At 46.8% G+C, this 13,351-nt stretch overlaps 1 protein-coding gene across 1 annotated transcript in view; it reads left to right on the top strand.

Annotated features, from left to right (window-relative positions):
* The first annotated feature begins 3,262 nt into the window (after positions 1–3,262).
* Ak7 (adenylate kinase 7) overlaps positions 3,263–13,351 on the top strand; it is a 70,277-nt gene continuing 60,188 nt past the window's right edge. The window contains exons 1-3 of the mRNA XM_027950919.2: positions 3,263–3,429; positions 7,381–7,566; positions 11,330–11,438. Of these exons, the coding sequence (XP_027806720.1) occupies positions 3,328–3,429; positions 7,381–7,566; positions 11,330–11,438 (397 nt within the window). The 5' untranslated portion in view covers positions 3,263–3,327. The remainder of the gene's footprint in view (positions 3,430–7,380; positions 7,567–11,329; positions 11,439–13,351) is intronic.

Raw genomic sequence — 13,351 nt, 5'->3', positions numbered from 1 at the left:
ATTCTCTTTATACCTTTTCTCATTTTCTACATTAAGGGAGACACACAGGGTGGAGGTCAGTGCTTCAGCACATGTTCAGCATGCATGAGGCCCTGGGTTCAAATTCCAAAACCAAAAATAAAAAGGCAGCAGAGGCAGGCAGCAGAGGCAGGCGTGCGACCGGCACAGGGTTTCTATGGGCTGTGGGGCAGTGTGATGGGGAAGAGTGGCACCTCATTTTCTGTAGTGACGCTCCTGCCTTTGCCTAGGTTCCAGAATCAGCTGTTACACTTCCCACACAGCTCATTAGCTAGTGCTGTACTGACTGTTGGCTTCTCCGTTTCGCTGCACTATTCTCTCTCCAGCATTCAGAAACAAAATGTCATGGGCGCACCCTTGTAATCTCAGCCACCTGGGAGGTTGAGGCAATTAGATGGCAAGTTCAAGGCCAGCCTCAGTAACTTAGTGAGAGTAAGGCTCTGGGTACAATCCCCAACGTCATGAATGAATGAATGAATGAATGAATGAATGGTACTGTCAGCCTGTTCCCTCTTAGATCCTGAGGTGTGCCACACTGACTTAAGAAATTTCTAAACACTTATTTTAGGAATGGCATAGCTGAGAGGAACCTGCTCAGCAGCCTAGCCTAGCCTACAGTTAGATCAAAACAAGTCTGACACAGAGCATGGTGGTGCACACCTGTAAATCTTAGCATCTCAGGAGGCTGAAGCAGGAGGATCTGAGTTCAAAACCAACCTTAGCAACTTAATAAGGGCCTAAGCAACTCAACGAGACCCTGTTTCAAAAAAATTTTAAAAGGGATTGGGATGTGACTCAGTGTTGAAGCATTCCTGGGTTCAATCCCCAGCTCACCACCCCCCAAAAAAGGTCTGCTCATACAGTAACATAAAAGCCATCACATGAACTTCGTGATTATATGTAGGCTGATTTAGAAAGAGGGAAAAAATAAAGACATCAGTTGGTATAACAGAAGTAATCAATAGACTTCTACCAATATAAATATAAAATAATCTGGAAGCCATCAGCATTGTAACTACAGAGCTAGTTCATTTGCCATTATCTGGAGTGTAAACAGTAAGAATGAAACAAAGGTAAGTTAGGTTATTTCATTGTAGTTACCTAGCTGAAATACTTCCAAAGTATTTACCTGCCTAACTATATCAATAAGGAAAGCAAAGACAAATGAACACCTCGAAAATGAGGAATCAGGTGAACATTAGAATATTCGAGCCAACAAGTCCTTTGAAAGAATGCTGAATCATATCTACCCCATCAGCTTTGGCACCAGTCTTGCATGAGTGCCTTTGCATTTAAATTGACAGCACTTTTTTGTGCCTTGAGCAAATTGTTCCCAACTTTGGAAAAATTCAAACAGAAGAAGTTTTAATGAGGCTCACACATATTTTTTTTTAAATAGGCTGTAATCCTATCAGCTCGGGAGGCTGAGACAGGAAGATCGCTGGTTTAAAGCCAGCCTCAGCAATGGCGAGGCATTAAACAACGCAGTAAGACCCTATCCCTAAATAAGATACAAAATAGTGCTGGGGATGTGACTCAGTGGTTGAGTGCCCCGTAGTTCAATCCCGTGTGTGTATGTGTGTGTGTGTGTGTGTGTGTGTGTTTTCACACAAAAAGGGGGGGTTTGAGGCAAAAATGGAATGCACTTATCTGGGGGCAGGGGATAGAACCCCGGGCCTCATACATGTTAAGGCAAGTGCTGTACCACTGAACTAGAACTCTAAAAAGGTGAAACAGGTTTCCATTCCTGAAAGTTTTCAGCCTGCCAAAAACAAGCAGTAATTTCACCTTTGGAGACCACTTTAGAAAATGTGTTGTCTTATTTAATCCAAACAGTCCTATTAGGCTGGTGGTATTACTCCTGTTTAAAAGCCAATTGAACAACCTGGGGGAAGTTAAAAGATTGGACCCAGTGGTCCTCAAATGGCTTCACTGGAACTCAAACATCTCCTGAGTCCCTAACAGCCCAGAGTCTCCAAACTGTTTGGAGGTTCTGGGCCACAGCCATTTGTTTCAAAGCAATCAGTATTAAAAATGTGGAGGGATGGGTATGTAGCTCAGTGGTAAAGGACTTGCTTAGCATTCCTGGGGCCAAGTTCAATCCTCAGCACTGGGAAAAAAAAAAAAAAAAAAAAGCAGCAGCCATAGGGGGAAATAAAACGCTGTATATGTGGAATACTTACATTTAACAAATTAACGTTTTTAAATATTTTGATACAATCGGGCTATTTGTTCTAAAATAACTACAGAATATATTCATAGTCCAGCACAACCTTTGAGGTCCACTAATAAGTTATTTTTTTTTAAAATTTAATTTAGCAAATTCTACGGGTAATCTCATTTGGAAAGAAGGTCAAGCGTGTAAATTTCATCCGTTTGTGAACGTGAGTGAACCCTGGGCACCACATGGCCTCTAGTGGCCCTCCTCCTCACCCTCAGAAGCCTTCTGGGAACAACCCCTAAGCCATGAGTCCTGTGGACCCGACCGCGGGAGGCTGCGCGGAGGAGACCGCCCACGCCGTAGTTCCGGGGTCCTGGCCCCCAAGCCCCGAGGCAACCGCTTCTCTTCCCAGTAGAGGACTTAGTCGCGTCGCCCCGGAGACCGTTCCACAGGAGAAGGAACGCCCGAGGCTCAGCTGGGTTCAGGGGATGATCCTTTCGTCAGGGTCATCATATCAATATTTTTGGTCAAGTGGAAAGAAATGAAAGGGAACAGAGATCACCTGGCCCCGTGTGACAGACGCTGAATGAGGCTCCAAAAGGAGACGCCTCGGCCAGAGGGCACGCGGTGGGTCGTACGGTAAAATGAGAACAGACTGCAAGTGCACCGCTGCCGGGAAAAGCGCTCACTTGGGACCCCAAACTGCAGCCCACAAACCGACCGGGCACCCGAAACCCCAGGCGGGAACCCGGCACTCCCGCCGTGCCCCGCCCAGCGCCCGAGCCACGCCACGCCCCCTCCCGGGACTCCCCGCCCTTCGGAACACGCCTCCTCCAGGAAATGCCCCGCCCAGCGCCCAAGCCACGCCACTCCTCCTCCGAGACACCCTGGCCTGAGCGATACGCCCCCTCCCGGAAATGCCCCACCCAGCGCCAGAACCACGCCACGCCCCCTGGGCGCCCCGCCCCGCGCGACACACCTCCTCCCGGAAATGCCCCACCCAGCGCCAGAGCCACGCCCCGGGCCAGCACGCTCCACCCACCGCCCAAGCCACGCCCCCAAAGAGCCCGACTGGAACGGCCTCCCGGGACCCGCCTCCTTAGCAACCGAGGGACTCTTTCACCTTAGCAACCAGCGAAGCTCCCACCATGGCTGAAGACGAATTTGCTGCCCCTCCGGAGAAAGTTATCCGGGTCCAGAGGGTGTTTATAAACCTGCTGGACACCTACAGCAGCAGGAACATCGGGAAGGTGAGCCGCCGCGGCGCAGAGCCGGACCCCTGCCCACGCCGCCGGGTACCAGGCCCCCACCCGCTTCCCCTGAGGAAGTCCCACGTCCTGGCCACCGCCAATACCCCTGGGCCCCGGTTCGCAACCAAGCTAGACATGGGCTCCCAGCTGGAAACACAAGTGTTTGGAGATCACAGGTCCAATCCTGCTTCCTCCCTGGGAACTGAGGACAAACTGAGGCTCAGAGGGAGAAATGGACTTGTCCAGGTTCATGTAGAGAATTCGGGGCAGGACCTAGCCTCCTGACTGAGTCTCCTCCCTCCTAACGAGGTTGTGTCTCTATGCTGCCACTGCATCTGAAGCAGGCATGTGATGGAAAAGTTAAGTTCATGAAGCATTTTTTATTAGTCCGGCTCTTTTGTGAGCGTGTTATGTAACAGGGACTCTTTGGGCTGGAGTACCTCCATCTTTTGTTCTGGAAAATGAAGATATTCAAAAGGAAAACCCAGGGGCCCTTCATCTTAAGTTGCTGAAACCAGAAAGTCATGAATCTGTCATTCCCCTTGGTAGGACCCTTTGATCTTAATTGTGCCCTCTGGAGTGACACAGAAATCTAACCTCACCCTGGGAACCTCTAAAGCTAATGATTTCAGATTAAAACAAGACAAAATTGCCTAAAATAGGATGCAGCTCTAGTACCAAGTGTCTGCACTGGTTTCCTAGGGCTGTGATAACAAATCACCACAAACTAGATGACTTCAAACAAGAGACTCTATCATCTCACATTTCTTGAAGGGAAGTGCAACATCAAGGTGTCAGCAGGGCTCCTTGCTTCTAGAACCTCTGCAGGGAGGGGATCTATGCCACCTTTCTCTCCTGGATTGTCTGGGAGCCTGCAATCCTTGACATCTCTTAGCTGACAGACCCGTTGCCCCCATCTCTGCCTCATTCCTCACATGGTGTCCTCTGAGTCTCTGTACCCTAATTTCTTCTGATAAGGACAACAGTCATGGCATTAGGGTCCATCCTAATCCAGTATGGATTTATTTTGACTACATCTGCAAAGACCCTATTTGCAAAGTACACTACGTTAGAGATTGCGGGAGAACAGGAATTTGGAAAGACCATTCTACCGCATTCATGAGTCAAAAACAGAGATTTAGCTACATAATTTATATGTAAAATTTGCATATTTTATAGTATGTAATTATACATATAAACCATGTGTATGATATATACCTACTATAAGGGATTCAAAACACATGATACATCTTCCAAATTACCAGCAAAGGGGGGCAATAAGGGGCAAGGACACAAGCAAACTAAAACAGTACAATAAAAATTTTCAAAGAAGGGGAGTATTAAAAGGACAGATATAGCTGAGTGCTGTGACACATACCTGTAATCTTGGCTAACTGGGATGCTGAGGCAGGAGGATCACAAATTGAAGGCTAACCTTGGCAACTTAGCAAGACCCTATCTCCAAATAAAAAAATAAAAATTTGAAAAGGCTGAAGATGTAATTTAGGGATAGAATGCCCCTGGATTCAACCCCTAGTACCTCAAAAAAAAAAAAAAAAAAGACAAATATAAGTTGAGGGCATAACTTAGTGGTAAAGCAGGGCTTAGCATGCATAACACCCGAGGTTCCATCCCCAGCGCACATGCACACACATAAGCATGTTCCCTCTCTCTTTCTCTTTTTTTTTCTCTCAGAAATCTTATTTGTGTTTTTCAAAAAGATAGATATGGAGAATATGGATGGATGGATAGGTAGATAGGCACAGAAAATGTCTCAAAGGCTATACAAGAAACTCAACTATGATCCCTTCTGTTGGATGGGATTCATGCATTCATCAGCACCTATGAAATGCCAGGTACTGTGCTGAGCCCAGAGAACTGGACAGTGAATAAGATTAAAAAAAAAAAAAAAAGGCTACTTCCATCTGCCTCTGCTGGAAGAAGATAGTAAGTACTATTTTCAGTAAACGAGATAGTTCAATGTGTCCCGAGTACTCTGAAGGAAGAGAAGGTGAGATGACGGTGAGTGGGAAGAGCACCTAGTGGGAGCTCTCCTGAGAGCCGCCCAGGCCGGATGAGGGTCCAGCCAGGGAACTGCTCACAGGGCACAGAGAGGGCAATACCTTGGTGGGATGAAGTTAGAGTGTCTGATGTGCCATCTTCTCAAGATGGGCCCACAAGACTTTGGGCCCATAAAAGCATTTTAATTTATTTTAAAATCAGCAAATAAAAACCAAAAACAAATAAAATTTTATTGCCAGAGATTATGTTTAGCTTTATAGCATGCTGTCATAAAATATAATATTTAATATATTTTTATGGAGGAAGAGTCCCACAGAAGTCAGTCACAATGTGGCCCTTATCAGCTCCTGAGTGACGAACAGTCAGCACTCATAGGTATTTGTGGCCTAAACCAGTGAAGCAGGTTCAGGCACAGAGGGCTAGATGTGCAGGGCCTGGCTCGGCAGTTCGGTTTGTGTTCTGAATCCCATGGCAAGCCACTGGCATGTATAAAAAAGTCACATGACTGAGGTTAGGAATGAGGGAAGAAAAGCACTTTGACCTTTAGTTCATTCCTTTTGATGTTGACTGTGTTTTACAACATATAATAAAACCTCTGTGGTATGCAAAGATCTTTTTCAAAAGTTTTTCAATAGCAAAATTTTCTGATTAGTCCTTAATGAAGCAGGGCCTCTTTCAAATTCCAGGCAATTGCTGTTAATCTGTACTAAACAACATGGCAATGGAAATATGAAACACAAAAAAAGAAATGGAGGCTGGGTGCAGTGGCACAGCCTGTAATCCCAGTGGCTCAGGAGGCTGAGGCCCCAGGATCACAAGTTCAAAGACAGCCTCAGCAATTTAGCAAGGCCTTGCCTCAAAATAAAAAGGGATGGGCATGTGGCTTAGTGGTAGAGCCCTTGCCCAGCTGGCAACCCACAACCCCTCTCTCAAGTCTCAGCACCTGAGCCGTCATCTTGGAAAAGTTACTTATTGCTGGGCATCAATTTCCTCATCTGCGACATGGGATAATAAAATTGATTATGTATGTTTGAGATACAATCGAAATGTATTTGGGACACTCTCTTCCAATAAGAGGTTGAAGCTAACAACCTGGCATGCCACCTCGCAGTGTTTATCAAAATAAATGAGGTGGGACTTGGGTTGGTGTTGTTAGTTTTCATTCCTCAGGTACAGCAATGTCATTATTATTTACATAGTTTAATATGTAAATTAAAATAAGATTATCTACATCTAACAGGATATATATATGGAACTCTGAAATGTTGGATAGGCTATCCCAAAGATAGGTTACACTTCAGTGTTACCATTGAAAGTATAAATGCATACCATGTTTTGAAGACGTAGTATTAAAAAAAAAAAGAACATGTCTCATTAATTGTTTTATGTTGATTATATATTAAATTGATAGTAGTTTGGATTTATTGGATTAAATAAAGCATTAATTAAATTAACTAATTTCATCTTACTTTTTTTCCTAAGTGCTGGGAGTTTGAACCCAGGGCCTCACACATGCTAGGCAAGTTAGTGCTCAACCTCTCAGCTACATCCCTCCCTAGCTCTCGTTACTTTTTTTTATGTGACTACTAAAAAACCCTTAAATGGCTCACATCCCATTTCTGTTTCAAGTGGACAAGACAAACATCTTCACTAGAGTCGGCTCTGGCTATTGCTGATGCAGGGAAGTTCCTTGGGTGGGTTATCCAGTTCTGCCAGAAAGCTTCTCATCCAGGAAGTGGGCAATCAGCAGTACCCCTAGGCGGGGTCTTTGTGGGCAGGAAGTGCACTGAGATGACAGTCTGCCGAGCACCAGCTTGGCCCTGGTGGCACCCAGCCAGCCCATGGGAAAGACTGGTGTTTGGAACTGCCAGGCATCGACTCTCCTTGCGCTCATGTGCACTCAGAGTTTGGGAATGTGTTTTCCTGCAGTACCTGTCTAACTGCGTCGTTGGGGCATCCCTGGAAGAAATTACAGAGGAAGAAGAAGAGGAAGATGAAAAGCCAGCTGCCCGGGAAGCCTCATCTTTCAGGCTGAAGGAGGGCACGTTCCAGATCGTGGGCACGCTCTCCCAGCCCGAGAGCCCGGGGCCCAACTTTGCGGTGGAAACGTACTCAGTGAGTCAGGGGGCTTTCTCCGTTTCTCAGGGAAGGTCCCCTCCCAGTGCCTCCTTGAGTGTGGCTGCTCTGGGCTTCCCCTTCCCTGTCGCTGCAGGTGCAGGGTGTGCGGCAGCACGATGGTGGCAGGGCTTTTTCGTGAAGTGGCTGAAATTTTTGCCTGAAAAAATAATTTAGATTAGACATTCTTGGAAAGGATGGATCTAATTTGGACTCTCAGGCGCCTAACATTCTTTTTATGCTGTGCTTAACCTAACTTCTGCCCACAACCACTCTGAACCATGGCGGCATGACCTTTGGTAACAAGCCACCCAGGAACCGTGGACCATGGTGCTGTGTCTTACTGTGAAACACTATCACCTCCACGCACACAGTCTGCACAGCACTCACCCGAGACATCCGAATGCCGGCGACAAGGGGGCCTCCTCTCCCAGGGGTCCCAGGGGACCCCCTCCCACCCTGTCCCACCTGCTGCTCCCTGAACCCTACCGTACAGCCTTGAGCACACTGTCCCCAGACCACCTTCCTCCTCCTTCAACCAGCCAGCGCTAGTCATCCTTCAAGATTTAACCCATTACCCCATAAACTTGTGCAATTATTATGTATCAATTAAAAATAAAACTTAAAAATGAATATTGTGCAGGCCACAGTGGCACATGTCTGTAATCCCAGCAACCTGGGATGCTGAGGCAGGAGGATTCCAAGTTTAAGGCCAGCCTGGGCAACTTACTTAGCAAGACCCTGTCTCAAAATAAAAAATAAAAAGGGATGGGGACGTAGCTCAGGGGTGAAGTACCCCTGGGTTTGATTCCGGCATGGCAAAAAACCAACAAAAACCACTGTAACTGGCGTCACATAATCACCCTCCAGCCAAGCTTGCCGGGTTTCTGTTCTCGAGACTAAGAGGCTCAGGGGTCGCTCCAGTTGAACTGGGCTAACTGGGCTGCACAAAATAACCACACAAGAGACACAATACCTTTTTCTTTGGGGTCGCTGTGACGGCTCCTCTGACCTTAAGGGTCCGCAGGAAGAGAGAGAGAGAGAGAGAGAGAGAGAGAGAGAGAGAGAGAGAGCACACACACACACACGTGCTGACCCCTTTTATTGAGGAGAAGCTATTCAAATGAGGCAAGGGGTCGGGTTTCAGGGGGCTGAGTCTATCTTCATGATGTCCACTGTCAGCAGGTTGACTGACACCTTGGGTAGGCCACACCCAAGGGCACAGTAAGAGAAGGGGACACACACAAGGCACTTCCATGGAAGATTCTATCCTAAACAGGGCAAGGGGTTATATTACAAAGGAACAAGTGAGTGTAGCTCCATCCATGGGGCTGTAGCAAGACACACCCATGCACGACACTGAGACACCGACCCTCAAACCCAAGAAGGGTGGGGAAAGCTCTGCCACATTTCTGTGACTGAGCGCCTCAGCACCCAGCCAGGGAGTGTGACTCAGTCACAAGCAAGATTGGTCTCCCACACAAGCTGAAGGCCTCTGTCGCTGTGGGCTCCTAACCCACCTCGCCTCCCACAGCCCACTGGGCATGGTCCTCGGCCACCTTTGAGAGCTCCCAAGCCTCCCAGCTGGCACTCGCATGCATTCAGATCCCAGGGCTCTCGTGTGCCCCCAGATCTGACTCAGTGAATGTGCGCGGAGCAGACCCGGGGTCCATAGATAGAGAGCTCACAGCCCAGCAGGAGCTCCACAGCAGACCAGGAGCTAGGTGCACCAGGGGCACACACAGCAGCACCCTGAGCACCTTGAAGGTCAAGGGGACAAGCTCTGGCCTGATCCACAGACAGGCAAATGCAGCTTCAGATCCCAGACAGTGAGGCCCCTCACTTCCCCTGACCTTCTGATCCAGGAGCCTCCTGGAGATGAGGCTGGGCCTCCAGACTGAGTCAGGCTTGCCAGGCAGATGAGGGGGAAAGAAACAACCCAGCACATCCTGCGCTTTCAACTAGAAAGAGCCAGTATAGCTAGTGCCCGGTTGTGGGGAGCCAGTGGGAAGAAGCAGAGTGACAGAGAAGGGAGGGGGAGTTGAGCATGGAAAACGTGGAGCTGGTCCGTGTTGTGAAAGGTGCCTCTATTTGGTCGGACACTGTGGCACATACTTGTAATCCCACAGCTCAGGAGGCTGAGGCAGGAAGGCAGGAAGATCGTGAGTTCAGAGCCAGCCTCAGGGGCTGGGGATGTGGCTCAAGGGTAGCGCACTTGCCTGGCTTGCGTGTGGCCCGGGTTCGATCCTCAGCACCACATACAAAAAAAAAAAAAAAGATATTGTGTCTGTCTAAAAAAAAGAATATTAAAGCCAGCCTCAACAAAACTGAGGCGCTAAGCCTCTCAGTGAGACCCTGTTTTTAAATAAAATACAAAACAGGGCTGAGGATGTGTTCAGTAGTCAAGTGCCCCTGAGTTCAATTCCCAGTACCAAAAAAAAAAAAAAAAATGCCTCTATTTGGCAAATCACCTGCTGTTCCCTGGGCATTCCAAACTCTGCCAGTGAGCTCATATTTGCCCCTCCAACCCAACTCAAATGTCAGCTCCTATGAGACATAATCACATCTTTCTCAAGTTCATTGAATCTCAAATGTTCCTCTAAGCCCCTTTCACACACTTAGGATTGCCACGGGAAGCTATGCAGGTTGCGCACCATACAAGGATGATGCTTGGCTGAGGGAGTGAGTGGGGGGGCTGCAAAGCAGCCTGTTCTGCTGGCCACACTGTGCCCCAGATGAAGGCCTTCTTATAAGCATTCCAAGAGCAGGCTGCCATTTGCTTAGTTGAGTCCAGGTCTTTTATTTGCTAAAATTTTCCCCTAAAACGCACACACACACATGCACATACATGATGCCCTTAATATTAGCAACCATATGCATTTATAACCATTAATTATTTTGCCTCTATCCTAGGGCCAAAAGCAGAACCACAGATCTTTGTCAGGTGAACAAAGGGATTCAGGAATGTGGGTCAGGACAACAACTCTCTTGAAAATGTACCTATTTGATCCTGGATAGGTCTGACCATATTTATTTGTTTATCTTTGGTACTGGGGATAAACCCAGGGTGCTTAGTAAGATCCTGTCTCAATGTAAAATATATAAAAGGTCTGCGGATATAGCTCAGTGGTCTGAGCTATATCTGCAGCCCTTTTTTATATTTTATATTGAGACACGATCTTGCTAAGTTACTTGGGGCTTCACTAATTTGCTGAGGCTGGACTCAAACTATCAGTCCTCCTGCATCAGCCTCCCAGGCAGCTGGGATTAAGCCACCATGCCCTGCTAGTTTCCATGTTTTTAAAATAGTCCCAACTATCAAGTGTACTAAGATACCTTACGTCCAGATTCTTTCCATCTTGAGGGTTCCCAATAATTCAAACCAATTACTCACAGCACTTTTAAGTGATTCCTGATACGTAGCTGCTCAAATAATCTCGCATGGGGTTTGAGTCGCTTTTCAGTGCTCACTCGTGGTCCTCCAACATGGTCTGAGCTGGGGAGGGAACGGCATGCAGAGGGAGGACCCGAGATTGTTGCACCATTTTTAATCACCTGTTCCAGGCTGTTTCCTCAGACTTCTTTGTCACTTGAAAACTCCACACAGAAAGGAGCCAAATGTTCATGTTACATCCAAATCCTTCTGCAAATGTTTCCGTGGTACTTACTCCTCCAGGCAGCCTGATCTGGAAGTTGCCATCCTGTCTAAATATCAAGGTCATCGTGTTAGCCCTCTGCAAGAGACTGTCACTTCTCTTTCCAGACCATCTCCAGAGAAGACCTTCTCCTGCGCCTGCTGGAGTGTGACGTGGTCATTTACAACATCACTGAGAGCTCGCAGCAAGTGGAGGAGGCTGTGTGGGCAGTGTCCGGTCAGTGAGGGGGCACTCTTACCTCAGCAGCTCATCTTTTATTGACCTTTTTTTTTTTTTTTGGAGCTGCTGCGGATTGAACCCTGGGCTCAAGAATGCGTGGCAAGTGCTTTGACACTGAGCTCCACCCCTGGTCCCTGGTCTCTTATTTACACTTTATAGTTGTAAAGGGCATTATTTTTGTGCATCTTTCTTTGTCTAAGAGTCATCTAATGAACATTAGATAAATTAGGGCCACGGGAAAACTGACTTACCTAAAGTATGCAATCGGTGCTACTGACTATGTCTGTGGAGTTAGTTGTAAGCCAACTGCTCCGTGGGTATAGGAAAAAGAAGCTGTAAACAGCATGTACGTGAATGGACTGGGTTCCAAAAAAGTTTATTTATAAAAACAGGCAGTAAATACTTTGCCAACGGCTTAATTCAATCAATAGCAAAACTATTTTTTGGCTAAATTAAGGAAATAGAATGGAACCTAGGAATGACTGTACATATTCAGGAAAATGATGGATTTGTGGAGCTTGGAATGTTCAATTTCTCACTTACAACTTTGTGCCTAAATTTTGTTCAGTGAGGCATAAATCAAAAACATGAGCGCTGTCATCTTTTGGAACAGAGCTTGCTTAAGCCCTACTCTCTGCATTGTGCCTCCTCTCTACATTGTGTCCCCTAGCAAATACTTACAGATGATATATTATTGTACCATCTGAAATAATAATTGGAGCTAATGGTTTTGAGCACTTATTTTGTGCTAGGTTTGAAAAATTGATTTTTCTTATAATGCATGCTTGTAATTTTCTTTAAATTTCTAACATTTTTTTTTTCTGAAATAAAATCTAGATGTTTTCAGAACTATAAAGCACAGTAGAGCTTAGAATAAAGCAACAATTCCCTGCATTTCCTTTCTACTCTGTCCCTACTTTCCCAAAGTGACTTCCTGCTCAAAGCCCCGGGTTCAATTCTCAGCACCTGGGGGAAAAAAAACAGCCTGTATGGATGGCCCTTTTGTTACTTAGTTTTCCATTGCTGTGCAAAATAGCTAAGAAAAACAATTTAAAGGCTTAGTTTGCTTCACAGTTTCAGAGGTTTCAGTCCAGGTTGGAGGCCCTGTTGCTTTGGGCCTGTGAGGAGGCCAGTGATAAGGTGGGTAGTGCCAGGGGAGCAGCTCACCTCATGGGGAAGCAGAGAGGAGGGGCCAAGATCCCTGTCAAGGACACACCCTCAGGGACTGCTCCCTTCCACCCGTCCCCCACCCCCAGAGTTCCCACTGCCTCCCAAGGGTGCCATCAGCTGGGGACCAAGCCTTCAGCACTAAGCCTTTGGGGGACACTTGAGATCCAAACAGCAGCAGCCGTTGGGACAGATGTGCATCCTCCTCCCTTAGGACCTCTCCACAGCCTCAGGGGAATCCAATCACTTCTCAGACTTTGCGACTACTCCCTGCCATAAGCTGTAGATCATGGAGTGTGTTTCACAGGGTCTTCTTCATCCTGACTTACATAATTAAGAAAATTTTACTTCTCCTTTTGGAGGAAGAGCTTTGACTGAATCGCATTGTTTTTGAGCCACAGGGTGACTGTGTGCAGGAAAGTGTACTCAGGGACCCTTCCTCTCTTGGCAGTCGCCTGCCGGCTGTGGGGTTGGTGGAGCTGGGGGAACAGCAGTGGGGACTTTGTCACTTAACTCAGGCGCATTCTTAGATTTTGCTTTTCTTACAATAGATACATATAACTCTTAATAATGTTTTATTAACTTGGGTTTTAAATTTTCAGAATTCTCCTACCTCGCCTATCCCCTATAAGCAGGCAAGAGGACGTAGGAGAGCAGGGAAAACTATCAGAAATGAGAAGAAAACATTTACATATTTGCATAAATGGTGTGATCAGAAGGAGAACAAGCACATCATTTCAGAC

This window comes from Marmota flaviventris, chromosome 2 (genome assembly GCF_047511675.1).
Source record: "Marmota flaviventris isolate mMarFla1 chromosome 2, mMarFla1.hap1, whole genome shotgun sequence".
Classification (NCBI taxonomy): Eukaryota; Metazoa; Chordata; class Mammalia; order Rodentia; family Sciuridae; genus Marmota; species Marmota flaviventris.
This window is presented reverse-complemented; position numbering and strand designations above follow the sequence as displayed.